This window comes from Electrophorus electricus, chromosome 6 (assembly GCF_013358815.1).
Source record: "Electrophorus electricus isolate fEleEle1 chromosome 6, fEleEle1.pri, whole genome shotgun sequence".
Lineage (NCBI taxonomy): Eukaryota > Metazoa > Chordata > Actinopteri > Gymnotiformes > Gymnotidae > Electrophorus > Electrophorus electricus.
Genome location: NC_049540.1, coordinates 8,775,799 through 8,789,666, shown reverse-complemented (window position 1 = coordinate 8,789,666; position 13,868 = coordinate 8,775,799). Strand labels below are relative to the sequence as shown.

The 13,868-nt window shown below is 46.3% G+C and overlaps 1 protein-coding gene across 2 annotated transcripts in view; it reads left to right on the top strand.

Moving 5' to 3' along the window:
• Positions 1-13,868, top strand: part of LOC113587152 (astrotactin-2) — a 266,976-nt gene that overhangs the window by 126,824 nt on the left and 126,284 nt on the right. The window contains exons 5-7 of one of the 2 annotated variants that reach the window (XM_035526958.1): positions 3,949-4,050; positions 10,251-10,397; positions 12,211-12,378. In XM_035526958.1, the coding sequence (XP_035382851.1) occupies positions 3,949-4,050; positions 10,251-10,397; positions 12,211-12,378 (417 nt within the window). The remainder of the gene's footprint in view (positions 1-3,948; positions 4,051-10,250; positions 10,398-12,210; positions 12,379-13,868) is intronic. The other variant, XM_035526959.1, reaches the window with a different exon arrangement.

The following is a 13,868-nucleotide window of genomic DNA, read 5'->3' as shown; positions in this document are numbered from 1 at the left end:
GTAAAGATTCTTCATGTGAGAGAACGATATTTCTGAATAACGCAATTGCGATTTTCAAATAACTCTATCCTCATTATGTCACTTGCAGTGAAATGGATTGTTTTTTGTTTGTTTGTCTTATTTATCTTATGGACACGGGCATGTTTTCTGTTTTATTGCTAAGCAATCATAAAACTGACATCTTTGGAAGTAATAGAATTTGTCTGCAGACTAATAGTTTTGCTCTTCCTTCCCCGAGGACTAGAAGAGGCTTGTTCATCCTGGGCAGATGGATCCAATAAGTCAGAGATCCGCATGCTCATTAGTGAAAATTAGTTTTGCTGTTCAGATGACTCTTCTCATCTCGCTTAGGGAAATCAGCGGTTCTCAAAGAGAATTGACTCCATTTGAATGCAAAAATTGACCACTCTTTAAAAATATTATTATTATTATGGCCAGGGAGGGGAAGAGAGGTTGCGGGGGTTGGGGGGGTGATTTTTCCTGGCCGGCATGAGGGGCAGCTTACGTCAAGCCTTTGTGGGTGACTTTTTGGGAATTGCCTGGCAAAGTGTCTCTTCTCCAGCAGGAGCCTCATGTCCTCCGAGCCGTGTATCAGGCCTGTGCTTTTATCCTGGGAAACGCTCACTTCCTGGCCCGACGGAGGCTGTTCTCACTGTCGCCTGCTCGCGCCGCCTGGCCGCCCTCTCCCCTAGTCGTCTCCTGTCGGTTTCTCCTCTTTTCTCTGTGCTCCATCATCCGCTTGATGTGCCCCGTGATTGGGTTGGGCTGTGGTGGCGGGGGGACGCGCCACAGAGCGGCGTGAAGTGTGTGCACCTAGCATGAGAAGCAATCAAGCAACGCGCCTCTTTTAATTTCCGGCCGTTCAATAACCTTGCAGGCTTTGAAAGGAAATCTCCAAAAAGGTCCCTCATCCATCAGTTCTATCCCATATGCTAATTCTGTTAGTTTTTTTTCCCCCCAACATCATTCATTCATAAGGCAGGCAATCTTTTTCTCTTTGATTTTCACTCTGTTTTTCTAATGGTTTTTTTTTTTTTTTTTTTTTTTCGTCTTCTGAACTGCTGGTTTTAGTATCTTTGATCTACTGGTTTGGTGTACAGCTCAAAGCGACTGGGCTGTCTGGTGCATCCAGGTAGAAAATCTCGAACTTCAGCTCTCTGCATCTGCAGGGGGAGAAGAATAGCGGCATTTATTTATTTATTTTTTAATTAATTAATTTATTTATTTATTTTTTACATTTACTGGAGAATGTAAAACATAAAGACATGCTGTGATGAAGCACTAGTTCTTAAACCGAAAAGATTTGACTATAATTCTGCAATTCTTTACATGCTCCTTAGAAGAGCTACAGGGGGGGAGGTTGTGTGGAGTGGATGTCGACGTCTTGACAGAGACCTTGTAAAAAGGGGATTTATGACATCTTACAGTGTCTTCACAGGCAACTAAGCAACTAATCTACTGTGCCTGTTTAACATTGCCACTTTTGCTGACACAGCAAAAGATGTAAGTAAAAATTAGAAACATAAGAAGAAAACGCTAAATAAAATAATCAGGTGTTATGCTAAGCTAGATAATAAACTCCTAACATAGTTAACGTAGTTACTGTTGGATATTTCATTTGGCATGAAATGTAGTCTGAGCGAGCAGTCTTGATGCCGGTAGCAATTGTGCCCTGCCTGGGGGCGCCTCTCTATGTGAGGTCCATGTAGCTATTGCCTGTGTGACAACTGTACACGCTGCAAAGAACTGCAGTAGCAATACACTTGTTTTATTAAGATTATACAGTGATAAAACAGGCAAGCTTTCCTCTCATATGCTCCTTATATGCTCTGTGGTCTAAGATGTACCGAGGACAAAGTGCATACAAGTAGCCCTGATATATACAGAATGCATCGACCTCTACTTGTAAGATTGGAAATGAGATGGGGGGGGGAGTGTGTGTGTGAGTGTGTGTGCGTGTGTGTGTGTGTGTGTGTGTGTGTGTGTGTGTGTGAGTGTGAGTGAGTGTGCATGAATGAGTGTGCGTGAGTGTGTGTGTGTGTGTGTGAGAGTGTGAGTGAGTGTGCATGAGTGAGTGTGCATGAGTGTGTGAGTGTGTGTGTGTGTGTGTGTGTGTGAGTGTGTGTGTGTGTGTGAGTGTGAGTGAGTGTGCATGAGTGAGTGTGCGTGAGTGTGTGCGTGTGTGTGTGTGTGAGTGAGTGTGCGTGAGTGAGTGCGTGTGTGTGTGTGTGTGAGTGTGAGTGAGTGTGCGTGAGTGAGTGTGCGTGAGTGTGTGTGTGTGTGTGTGTGTGTGTGAGTGTGAGTGAGTGTGCGTGAGTGAGTGTGCGTGAGTGAGTGTGCGTGAGTGTGTGTGTGTGTGTGTGTGTGTGTGTGAGTGTGAGTGAGTGTGCGTGAGTGAGTGTGCGTGAGTGAGTGTGTGCGTGAGTGTGTGTGAGTGAGTGTGTGTGTGACTGAGTGTGCGTGAGTGAGTGTGTGCGTGAGTGTGTGTGCGTGTGTGGTATATCCATTCTGCGGTTCCCCTCTCCTCTGGGGACACAGACCAGGACAACTTTGCTTCCTTCTAAAACAAACCACCACCAGTTCAGCCAGGGCCTACACCACCTCTCTCTCTTCTCCCCTCTCCTCTCCTCCCCTCCCCTCTCCTCTCTCTCTTCTCCTCCCCTCTCCTCTCTCTCTTCTTCTCACCTCTCCTCTCCTCCCCTCCCCTCTCCTCTCTCTCTTCTCCTCCCCTCTCCTCTCTCTCCTCCCCTCTCCTCTCCTCTCCTCTCCTCTCCTCTCCTCTCCTCTCTCCTCTCCTCCCCTCTCCTCTCCTCCTCTCTCTCTCCTCTCCTCCCCTCCCCTCTCCTCTCTCTCTTCTCCGCCCCTCCCCTCTCCTCTCCTCTCTCCTCTCTCCTCTCCTCTCCTCTCTCCTCTCCTCCCCTCTCCTCTCCTCCCCTCTCCTCCCCTCTCCTCCCCTCTCCTCCCCTCTCCTCTCTCCCCTCCCCTCTCCTCTCCTCTCTCCTCCCCTCTCCTCTCCTCTCCTCTCTCCTCCCCTCTCCTCTCCTCTCCTCTCCTCTCCTCTCTCCTCTCCTCCTCTCTCCTCCCCTCTCCTCTCCTCTCCTCTCCTCCCCTCTCCTCTGCCTAAAATTCCATCAGCAACAAACATAACTGAAGACAAAGATGTATGGCTAATTATTGTTATCTCAGCTTGTAAAATTTGTAGGCTTTACAAAATGAAACATAAAAGCACTGTGCGTGTGAGTCTGCTGTCATTCTTAACTCTGTGAGCAGGAGTCGTAGTCCTGGAACATGCCGCTTCACTGCTCAGCTGTGTGATGATGCCGTTCTGTGTGTCAAAGTACTGAACCTGTGAGCAGTATTATGACAAAGCACAAGCATTACCATCTCAAAGGCATACAGCCAAAACACTGCACTCAGTTTCCCTTTACTAGTCTAGTTTACTAATCTTAATATAAATGAAATCTAAAAGAAGCACTCCAACTCATAGCATAAAAAAGGCTTTTAAAAATGTGATTAAATTGGTCTGCCCTACAATCCAATGGCCCCATGTAATCCATGAATTCCACATGCATCGTATATAAAGACATTGAGATTTTGCACAGGTCTTGCATCACACAGGGTGTCTTATCCTGTCTGACTGAGCTAGTAGGTCCTGAGCTCGGGGTTCAAGCCAGCTACAGACGACGGATGTTCAGGCATCCATGTGTTCATCTGTACTGTAGTTCTCTGTGCAGATGCACTCTGACCCCAGATTGTTCCTTCTTCTTTGTTCAGATCCTTTAAAAGTCACTCTGAATTGAATTTCTCTTTCAGTAAGTTCTGTCTTTCTCTGATCTTTAAATTCTTACCTCAGTCCTTCACTTTTTTTGTTTCTTTTTTTTTTTCTTTCTCCTGTTTTCCTTCTTTCTCTCTCTCTCTCTCTCCCCCTCTTTATGACTCTCTCCAAAGTGGGCGGCGAGTGTGTGCGTCAGGGGGATTCTGGGCCAGATATGGATGACGAGAGTCAGCTGAAATTCTACACAGAGCACCGTGGTCGTCGCCGTGGTAAAGGTAACTGCACGCGTGCACCACCACCCTCGCTCCGCCCAGGAACCGATGATAAACTTGTAAAAACAGCGCATAATCTCTTTCCTATTGTGGCGGGGCATCGGCATGTGCGTGTGACACTGTTTGCCCCTGCATCAGATACTCTTTTTATATGAGTCAGCATTTACAACTATTGAATCATGTAAATACTGCTGTACTGCCACCACTCGATAGCTAGAAGTGCTGACTCCCAAAAAAATCAGAATGCAGTTGTCTGAGAGTGTGTGTGTATGTGTGTGTGGGTGTGTGTGGGTGTGTGTATATATATATATATATATATATATATATATATATATATATATATATATATATATATATTCTCCCTTTTGTTAACAGACAGAACTGCCTTTGTATTGGCTTATAGCACCATGTGGAGTATTTAAAGAGCCCAGTATTAGTGACCAAGAGCTTACATTTGCAAGTAAGATGCCTCTTGGTAGTGAGCCGTTTGTGTACAGCGGTCATTTGTGGTACAGTGTTTAAGAGAAAGTTGATGAGCAAATCCTGATCAGAGTCTGAGAGTGAGGCTACAGTAGGCTCCTGGGATGAGCTGCCCGCCTCGTGAACTCTCCGCGCGCCATAGAGCTTCATTAACCAGTAGCTCAGGCAGAGAGCGGCCTCTCCACTGCTCTCGTGGGTGGAGTTGGGGCCATCGGAGTTTTAGGTTTTTGCTGTTGTTGTTGTTGTTGTTTTTGTTTTCTTTATCTATCATCAGCTCTGGGTGACGATGCTTGGCCTGTTTTAGAACCTTATGAGCAGAGTGTGCATGTCTGTCACAGACATCTGTAGAGCTATGAGCTCCTGTTATCTTTAAAAGCACTCTTCAATGGAAATTAGGTCATGGGCGCTGAAAAAGTCGCTAAATATATCACTAAATGTATGGCATGCCCCAATTTACATATTCACAGGAATTGTGGCAATTATTTCCATGTCAAAATGGTACACGAAGGAGTGAGATTTTCCGAAAATGTGCTTAGAAAAGAATAGAACACATTAATATAAAAACCACATCAAATTGAGAAATTACATAACCACAAACAAAAACAGAAATCAAGACTGTGATTCTATAATGAGCGAGCGAAACTATTTACACAGCTTATATAACAGAGTGTATTATCTTTTAATGTATACGAGTCATCAGGGCATACTGGCTCATGCAAAGCGGAGCTCGATCCGGCTGGCAGATGATCCGAAGCCTCTCTGACTGGGTGACCAATCCTGCCTCTCTTTGCACATGACCCTCAGAAGCAAAGGCACCTTAAAAAGGTGTGGGACCTTAAAAAGTCCCTGCGTTCATCACTCCCAACCAGGCTGGTTATATAATGTACTTAAACGGGGGTTAAGGATTAGCCACCGCTAGCGATGAAGTCACTGTGTTGCATTACTACAGCTGTTTTTTTATGTAGCAGTAATTCCCACATTTCAGAAGTCATTAAGGTTAATAACTAGTCTCAGCAAGTGGAGTTACTGTACGTAGCTGCATCAGATTGCCATCCTGTTTGGCCAAGTAATGCTCATGGCAGTGGATGTTACTGCAATTACGGCACAGTTTCAGACAAGACGGCACAGTGCAGCCTCTGCTTTTGAGCCACTTCCTGGAGTGCTAGAGACCAGCGTTGTTTATATAATTGTCTAATTTAATTTTCCTTACTGAGCTTTTGTTGAATTGTTGAATTGAGAGGAAAATGATTTTCAGGGATAAAAGAAACTCTTAACCAGGGGTGTTCTAGCATACTTGGGTGGAGGGGGGAATGATGGTGAGAAAAAGCAAGAGTGAAAAACATCTTTAAATATATATATATAAAGATGTTTTTCACTGGAATTGTCAACATAATGAATGTGAAATATTGTGCATTTTTATAACAGCCAGCTGACTTTAACGTTTATCCGTAAGCTACAGTCATACAAAACTCAGAACCCTCCAACTCAGTTCAAGATCCTTATAAAGATGTTTGGGGTTTTTTTCAAACGGCTGTCAGAGTAATTGCAGCATAAACTCCTACTTAAGGTAATACTTCCAAGTACATGTGTTCACCAAAACCTTTCTCACCCATCGTAATACATTATGTTCAGCGTTATTTAAGACAGTTGATCTAGCACATTGCTTGTCATGGCAAATGGAATGTCCCCTGGAAGTTCTGGTCTTTCACCCTCAGTCATTTTTTTGTATCTATTTATTTTCTGAATGATCCACAATGAATTGTCACTTTATAAAAATAATTGTTGTCATATTTAATTAAATACATTACAACACTTTTTTTATTATTATTATTACTTTATATAAATGAAAGTAACATCCTCACAGTTGTGACCAGGCATAATTTGCAATTTATTAATTAATTGTCATTTATTGCCGTAGTGGTTTTTTTCCGGCGTGTTCCTGAGGCAGACTTAACTAAGAGCCTTCAGCGGGTGCTTCACGATGGACGACATCGTTTCTTGCACCGCGGCCCTCATCTCGGCTGCCTCGGCACCTCGGTCTCCCTCGGCACCGCAGGGCCGCTCCTAACGGCTGCCCGCCCTCCCGCGTCAACGTGGAGGTGGAGCAGATCGCGTCTTGCGTCTGGTCGGCTTTGGTCCTGCTGTCCTGTCTGTGCCAGGCTTCTGTTTCCAGCTCTCCGTGGGGCTGAGGCGGGTCTCTCTCCCCAGGGCCTGCCTCAGCAGAGATAATAATAGGCATTTCATTTTTCCCCTCTCTCCTCCTCTGTCCTCCGGTCGCCTTGTTCAGGCGGTTATTTTTGGAATTCCCGTGCTGTAGAAGCACTTTTCTTGGATACGTCTAATTACCCTGGCTACAGAGACTTTTGATCCTCTTGGTCAAGTAATTATGACAAAACTAACAGGACACTTGCGTCAAAAATTAACAAAGGCAGAAACGTAAGTGCCTGCAAGCAAGACAGTGCAGTTGTAAAGCCACTGTAAGGGAAGGAGCTCAAAAACTATTGACTCATGGCAGAAAGGATTGGCCTGAGGCATAAGCACGTCTGAACCGTTTGTGTCATAATAATTGAGCTTATCTACATCAATAAAATGGAGTTCAGAATTGCAATTGCTTCGTTTGGTACTGCTTCTAATCTAGTACTTGGCTTCTTGTTTTTGTGAACTTGCATGACCTCTGAATGCTCTGAATTTCAAGAGCTCCATTATCTCTTGAAAAGACATCATTTCCAGTGAATAATTTGATTCATGCAAGTCAAACCCAATCACTAAAAGCAATTTCCAAAGCTATTTTTTTCTTCTTTACACTGCAGTCAAACTACTGTTCTTTGGTTGTAAATTTCTAGCCATTCTGCCCACTTAAAACCTTTGCGACTTTAAACATCCCAAAAGTCTTTCTATCCCCTCGGTGGTGATTGAGGACTGGCTTTCCTCTCTTGGCTGGAATGTGCCATGTGACTGCAGTTAAAATGGCCAGGAAGGAGGAACAACTTTGTTCTGCTGACAAGCTGTGAGGAGCCGTTAAAGGCAGACCTTCAGATGGAGGTTGGTGAAGGCTGGACAATAAAGTTGCAGTAACTGTAGCACCTCTAGCCATTGCTGTGGCGGCCTGCAGGAACTAGAGGAGCGCTCCTTCCAGAAGAAAAAAAGAGAACGTGGAGGATCATATTATTAGTGGTAATTAGGAAATGTTTGTGTGTGTGTGTGTGTGGGGGTGGGGGGGGTGTAGGTGGGTGGGTGTAGATGTGTCTGTGTGTGTGTGTGTGTGTCTGTGTGAGTAAGTATATGTATGTGTTTGTGTGTACATGTGTATGTTTTCTCTGCACACTGTAGTCTGGTTTTCAGAAGGCTGTGGTTAAGATGTTGTCCCTTCATACTCTGTTTGTAAGAGTGTGAAGGACACACAGCCATGAAACCTAATCAAAGACTCTCTCTCTCTCTCGCTCTCTCTCTCTCTCACTCTCTCTCTCACTCCCACATACACACGCACGCACGCACGCACTTCTGGGAGCTTTGTGAGGGGGAGTGTCTCACACGGAAATGTGATGTATGGTACAGAAGTCTGTGCAAGCATGCGCGCCAGTAAGTGCATGCCATTATGTGTGTGTGTGTGTGTGTGTGTGTGTGTGTGTGTGTGGTCTATATTAGAAAGGCTTATTTATTAGAAACACCTTGTATGTGTACATTTAGAGATTGTAGTCCATCTGTTGGCCTACAAAGTCTAAGAGCTCCGTGAGTGAAATTCTTGCTCAGTGATAATGTTGTCATTGGCTGGGTGGTTTTGGCTGGTGGACCACTGTCTACCTTTCAGTGATACTTAACACTTACACTCACACGTGCAACCATCCCAGCCCCTGACACTCTGTTGGCTCCCACATCCAAGCCCAACCCCATCAGTACTGCTCCTCAACAACTTTTCAGGCATGACCAGGTTACAGGCTGACGGTGTGTTCTGCGTGTTGCATGAAACAGATGCACCACAGCCTGTATTTGTGCCGTGCACCTATAAGAAAGCTGTAACTAATAAAGAGGCCAGTGGAAGTACCAGCTCAGTGTTTTTAACACACGGCTGGTGAGTGTACATGCGTGAGCCCTGAGAACGTTCCAAACAAATGAACTTATACGTGGCTCTACCACTTTGGCAAATGCAGTGATGTATGGGAGTTTGTTAATGGTGCTCGATTCTGGAGAGGTAGAGGCTCCAGCTCTCTGGGGGATTCCTGCTTTCTGCAGGAGATGCACTAAATCTGCATTCGGTGCACGGCTGCGTTAAGCACTTCGTAAGCACGGCTTAATTTTGAACGGAATGCAAATGAGTTTCTTTTGCATTTGTTTATGAACTGCTTAGCTCTGCCACCTTGTTTTTTTTGCCTCTGCTTAAAATAGCCCGCAGATCCATGCCAGCCCACAGCCTTATGGGGGGAGGCGAACAGATTGCATGGAGAGACTGTGAAATATTCGTGAATGTGACAAACTGAGATATGGGTGCTAATCCAAAAGAACAAGAGAGGGAGAAACGAGGACCAGGAGGCTGCGGGTTGGAAACGTACATCACCGGGTAGAAGGAGCTTTGCATTTGTGCTAGGACGAGTTCATAGAGTGAGTCACTGGGCTGGCCTCGCTGGCATTAGGTTCAATAGCGTCGCTATTAAATATGATGGCATGAATATTAATGGCTTGAATCAAAGAGTTTGAAATTGAATTTGTGTACGTCGACGGAAACATCCGGTGCAAATCTCCAGAAGCGCTGGTAGCGGAATGAAGACATCGTGGTGGCAGCTTGAGTGAATGGAGGGAGAACAGTAGAGAAACACGTTGACTTGAATGCAAAACTGCCGTTAATGTCCTGTGAAGGACTGGCAGTCTCAAGCCATTTGTAAGTAAACCGGCAATTTCAACAGCTCTCCAGATGCTGTGCAGGGGCCACTGTGTTTAGTCGGAAGAATACCACAGGCTGGGCCATTCCTCATCTCAGGTGAAGATATACAGGGGAAGAGAGTCAGGCCATTGTGGCTTAACCTCCATCTAGAGGATGGATCATCCCATTTGGACTCTAAGCTATTATTTGTGCTTACATAAATCAGACAGGCAGCGATGGGCTTTCTGATAGAGGGCTAAATATGCACTCACTCTCTCTGTGTCTCTCTCTCTGTGTGTCTCTCTTTCGTCTCTCTCTCAGTTTAATTCAGTTCAGTTAAATTCAATAAGGCTTTATTTGAATGACAAATATTCACATTTGTATTGCCAAAGCTTTGATAAAGAAATTACATTAAACAAAAGGTGGACAACAATAATACTACAACCGCTACCAATCATAGTAATAACAACAATAATAATATAACTACACTAGAAATACTCCAATTACCATTATTACTTCTACCATTACATCTATAACTTTAGTTATTATTGACTTTATCTTATCACACATGCTGTGAGTTTTAATAATCTTGTATTAACTGATTGTGCCCAATATTTCATTTATTTGTTGTTCAAATGCTAGGAATCACTTTTCAATACTATATTTGTCCATGACAGTTGCCACTTTGTTTGTGCGTGGTTGCATTCTGTCCCTAGGTCAACCATGGGGAGTCCCTCTCTAATACAGACACAGTTAGAAGTTGAGTTCAGAGCAATCTGTTAGTCACAAGTACCTGTACCTAATATATTCTCTTCTCTCTGCCTCTCTCTGCCTCTCTCTGCCTCTCTCTCGTTCCTTCATTCCAAAGGCTGCCCTCAGAGTCCCATGAGTAAGGCGACCCTCACACTCATCACCGTGAGCACATGCGTATTAGCCGTGGTGTACGGCACACACACCACCTGCCCCCTCACGGTCAAGGTCACCCTTCACGTCCCCGAGCACTTCGTCGCTGACGGTAAGCCACCTCCGCCCATTCACCTTCCACTCGACGTCACTTCAGTTTTCCGAGTTCTGCTAAACCAGACGGCGTCTGCGCGTCGTGACCAGCTTCCCCTCAACGCTGCAATCCCGAAACGGGAGCGCGTGTGGCAACCTTCCAGGCTGCGGCCGTGCCGAGGAGGATGTGTAGTCTCCATCGGGACGTGTGTTCCCCCGCGAGACTTCGGGGTCGTCTTCTCCATCTGCCGCGCGCCGTTAAGTGAGATGCAGGAAAGCTGTCGTTCACGTCCGTTAAAACGCCTGACACCCACTCTGAAAATAGCTCCCGTTGAACAGGAGCTCGCCCGTTTTCCCAGATCGTGCTGACAATGTGACAAAATGAAATAAGTGCTGGGATTAGAAGCGGGGGCGTGCCGTTGGAGAGGGCCCCGGGAGCGAAGGTGAGGCTGGCGAGAAGTGCCTGCCGAGCGCGCCGTTCTGTGTGGACGGTTTTCCGCCGCTAACAGCCCGCTACCAGCACCACTCTCTCCCGAGCCGTCCTCGCAACAGATGGAGGAGAATAACTCTTCACCCTGCCTCTCAGGCAACATTCAGAGGGTCCCCGAAAGTGTGCGAGAACCTGCACGCACGCGCAAGGTCAAGGGTAGGTGAATCAGAGCTCTGAGCCGTCATGGCCTGGATACGTGAACCGGGGTGAAAAAAGATAAAGAAGGAACATGAAGGCGCTTAACGCACTGCATGGAAGAAGAAGACGTTAGAAACATGACCCCCATTCTGGAAGAGCACGTTATTAATATGCACATATGTTAGGCATGGAATCGTCTCGCGGTCTGTCGGGAGCCAGGCCTGTCTTTATGGACCCACATTTTAAAAGGTTTTGGTGTCTACACGTGGCGTAATACACATTAACCACCTCATTGTCACTTTATTGGAAGACTAAACATCACAAGAGTGGAAGAAATCACACGTCCACATGTTAGCATGGCTCAGTAATCGGTTGGTTATTGATCTGTAATTTTACCTTCCTTCTTCCGAGCAGTAAAGGGCTCCACAGGCGGGAACCGGCTCCTCATACCTTAGGCATGAGTGTGTCTGTACACAGGGGTGAGGCGGGAAGCCGCATAAACCAGTATAGTCCATGTCCACGGTCCCCGTTACCCCCGCTGAGGGAGGGAGAGGGAGAGAGAGGGAGGGAGAGAGAGAGAGAGAGAGAGAGAGAGAGAGAGAGAGAGAGAGAGAGAGAGAGAGAGAGAGGTAAAAGGAGATAAGGAGAAAGAGGGGAGAGAGAGAGAACGCAAGAGAGTAATGGGGGATTATGAAGGAGCAAAGCAGTTTAATTAAAGTGGCCTTTATCTTTTGGCTTGTGCACACCTCGCTGGAGCAGGCACACAGACCAGCACCCAGCGCACACCAGTGGGTGTGCCCCACCGTGCCCGCGTACCGGGGTGTCCGTCCCATGCAGGAGACGGGCATCTCTCCCACCAGCGTTAGCAGGCCGCAGTGCAGCTTCCTTAATAAAGATGTCTCTCACACTGCTTGCTGCCAGCTGTGCTTTGTGAAGGGCTGAGGGCAAAGTAGCACAGATTGCGTGTCTTCTACACTTTGGAGGGAACAGGAAAGGAAAAGATCACAGCATGACGCCGTGTTAGAGCTTTTGACAGACAGTGATGTACATTCACACTTGAAGTCAAACACAGTATTGTGTGTGTGTGCGTGTGTCTGTGCGTGTGCGTGTGTCTGTGTGTGTGCGCGCGTGTACGTGCGTGTGCGTGTGTGTGCGTGCGTGTTTGTGTGTGTGTGTGCGTGTGTGTGTGCATGTGTGTGTTCAGGGAGCAGCTTCGTGGTGAGCATGGGCAGCTATCTGGATGTGTCAAACTGGCTGAACCCAGCCAAACTGACATTGTACTACCAGACAAACTCGTCTTCGCAGTGGGTGCAAGATTACTGTGGCCAGCGCACCACGGAGCCCTGTGAACAGCTGTGTGACCAGGACACAGGTAAGTGGAACATGCACGCACACACACACACACACACACACACACACACACACGCACACACACACACAGACACACACACACACACACACACACACACACACAGACACAGATACACACACACACACACACACACTTAGACGGCTATTCCTTCATCTGTCACCAGGGGGTGAAAGAACAAATTACAAACAATGGTAATTCAGTGTTTTGCCATAATTTTACTTTTAGGTGAACCTGAACGCAGCAGTACTTTTTCTGCTTTGATTTGAATACATTTGGAGTGAAAGAACTCTATTTGGACCGAGCTCTTTCCTCCCCGCTACCTTCACTGCTTTTTCCTCTGATTATCCGTGACTTTTCCAAGGCTTTTAAATTCTTATCCAAGAACTGGACGCTTCCTTCCCAGCCAATCAAAAACAAATCCTGAAAATATATGCTGGCACTGCAATTCCGCTGGAGCCGTTCTGGACGGAACAAATTGGGCTTACAGGGTAGCCTCTCAAGTGACACCGACCCCAGTCCATACGGGTGGCATGGTTAAGCGTGATGCGGCGCGGTTATGCCACACAGTGCCCCCAGCTGTAGTGCTACGAGCACAAACATCTCAGATGGGCTAAAATAACCCTGTTTCAGAAGGAAGTGCTAGTGCTTGCGTGTCTGTGACCTCCGGCTCAGCTCACTGCCGCTGGTCCATTGATCTCCTAGCCTCTATTTAGAGAACATTTCACATAGCAACATTTGCATTTCCTTTCTTGTTATTTTCTTCTCCGACAACACAGTGGTGAAACTGAGCATTAATTAGAATATGTCAGCTCCACTGGTCAATTACCTTTTTTAACACAACAATAAATTAAAGTGAATCTAATGAAAGTTAAAAAATTGTCCTCACATTTACAGCTCTTCTGTAATCCATCATCACTGTTCAGAACACATGGACACACATGCGTGCGCGCACACACACACACACACACACACACACACACACACACACACACACACACACACACCCACACACTTTGAGCTGTGCAGCCAGGGCTATGTAGGTCACCGGCACAATCCACCAGAGCTAACACTTCCATTCGCTTTCGACCTTCCACCGTAATCTGTAGCTCGAGGTCTCAATCAGGTCCTTTGCATTTGCCTAGCCAGATAAGGCAGAGAGCAGCAGAGCAGGCACGGCGTTGGCTGCTCCCTGCCCCGGCTCTCCCGCCAGTGCCAGACTTTAGCATGCATCGGCGGCTGACATTTACTCCCTGGCTTCCGCGGTACTCTGTTCGTTTAGATCTGTGACTTGTTGTGACATAGCCATTCCGGGGGGTGTGAATGCTGCAGTGACTAAGTGGTCAGGTTAGTCAGGATGCGTTAATTTCCTGAGTTAAAGGATACATAGCTGTGAAGTTGAAGACCACTCAGCTGTAGGTGTAAATATTGCGTGTCGTGCACAATACTCTATTATTCTGAGCACCGAACTCTGCGGTTCCTTAAATGAACAG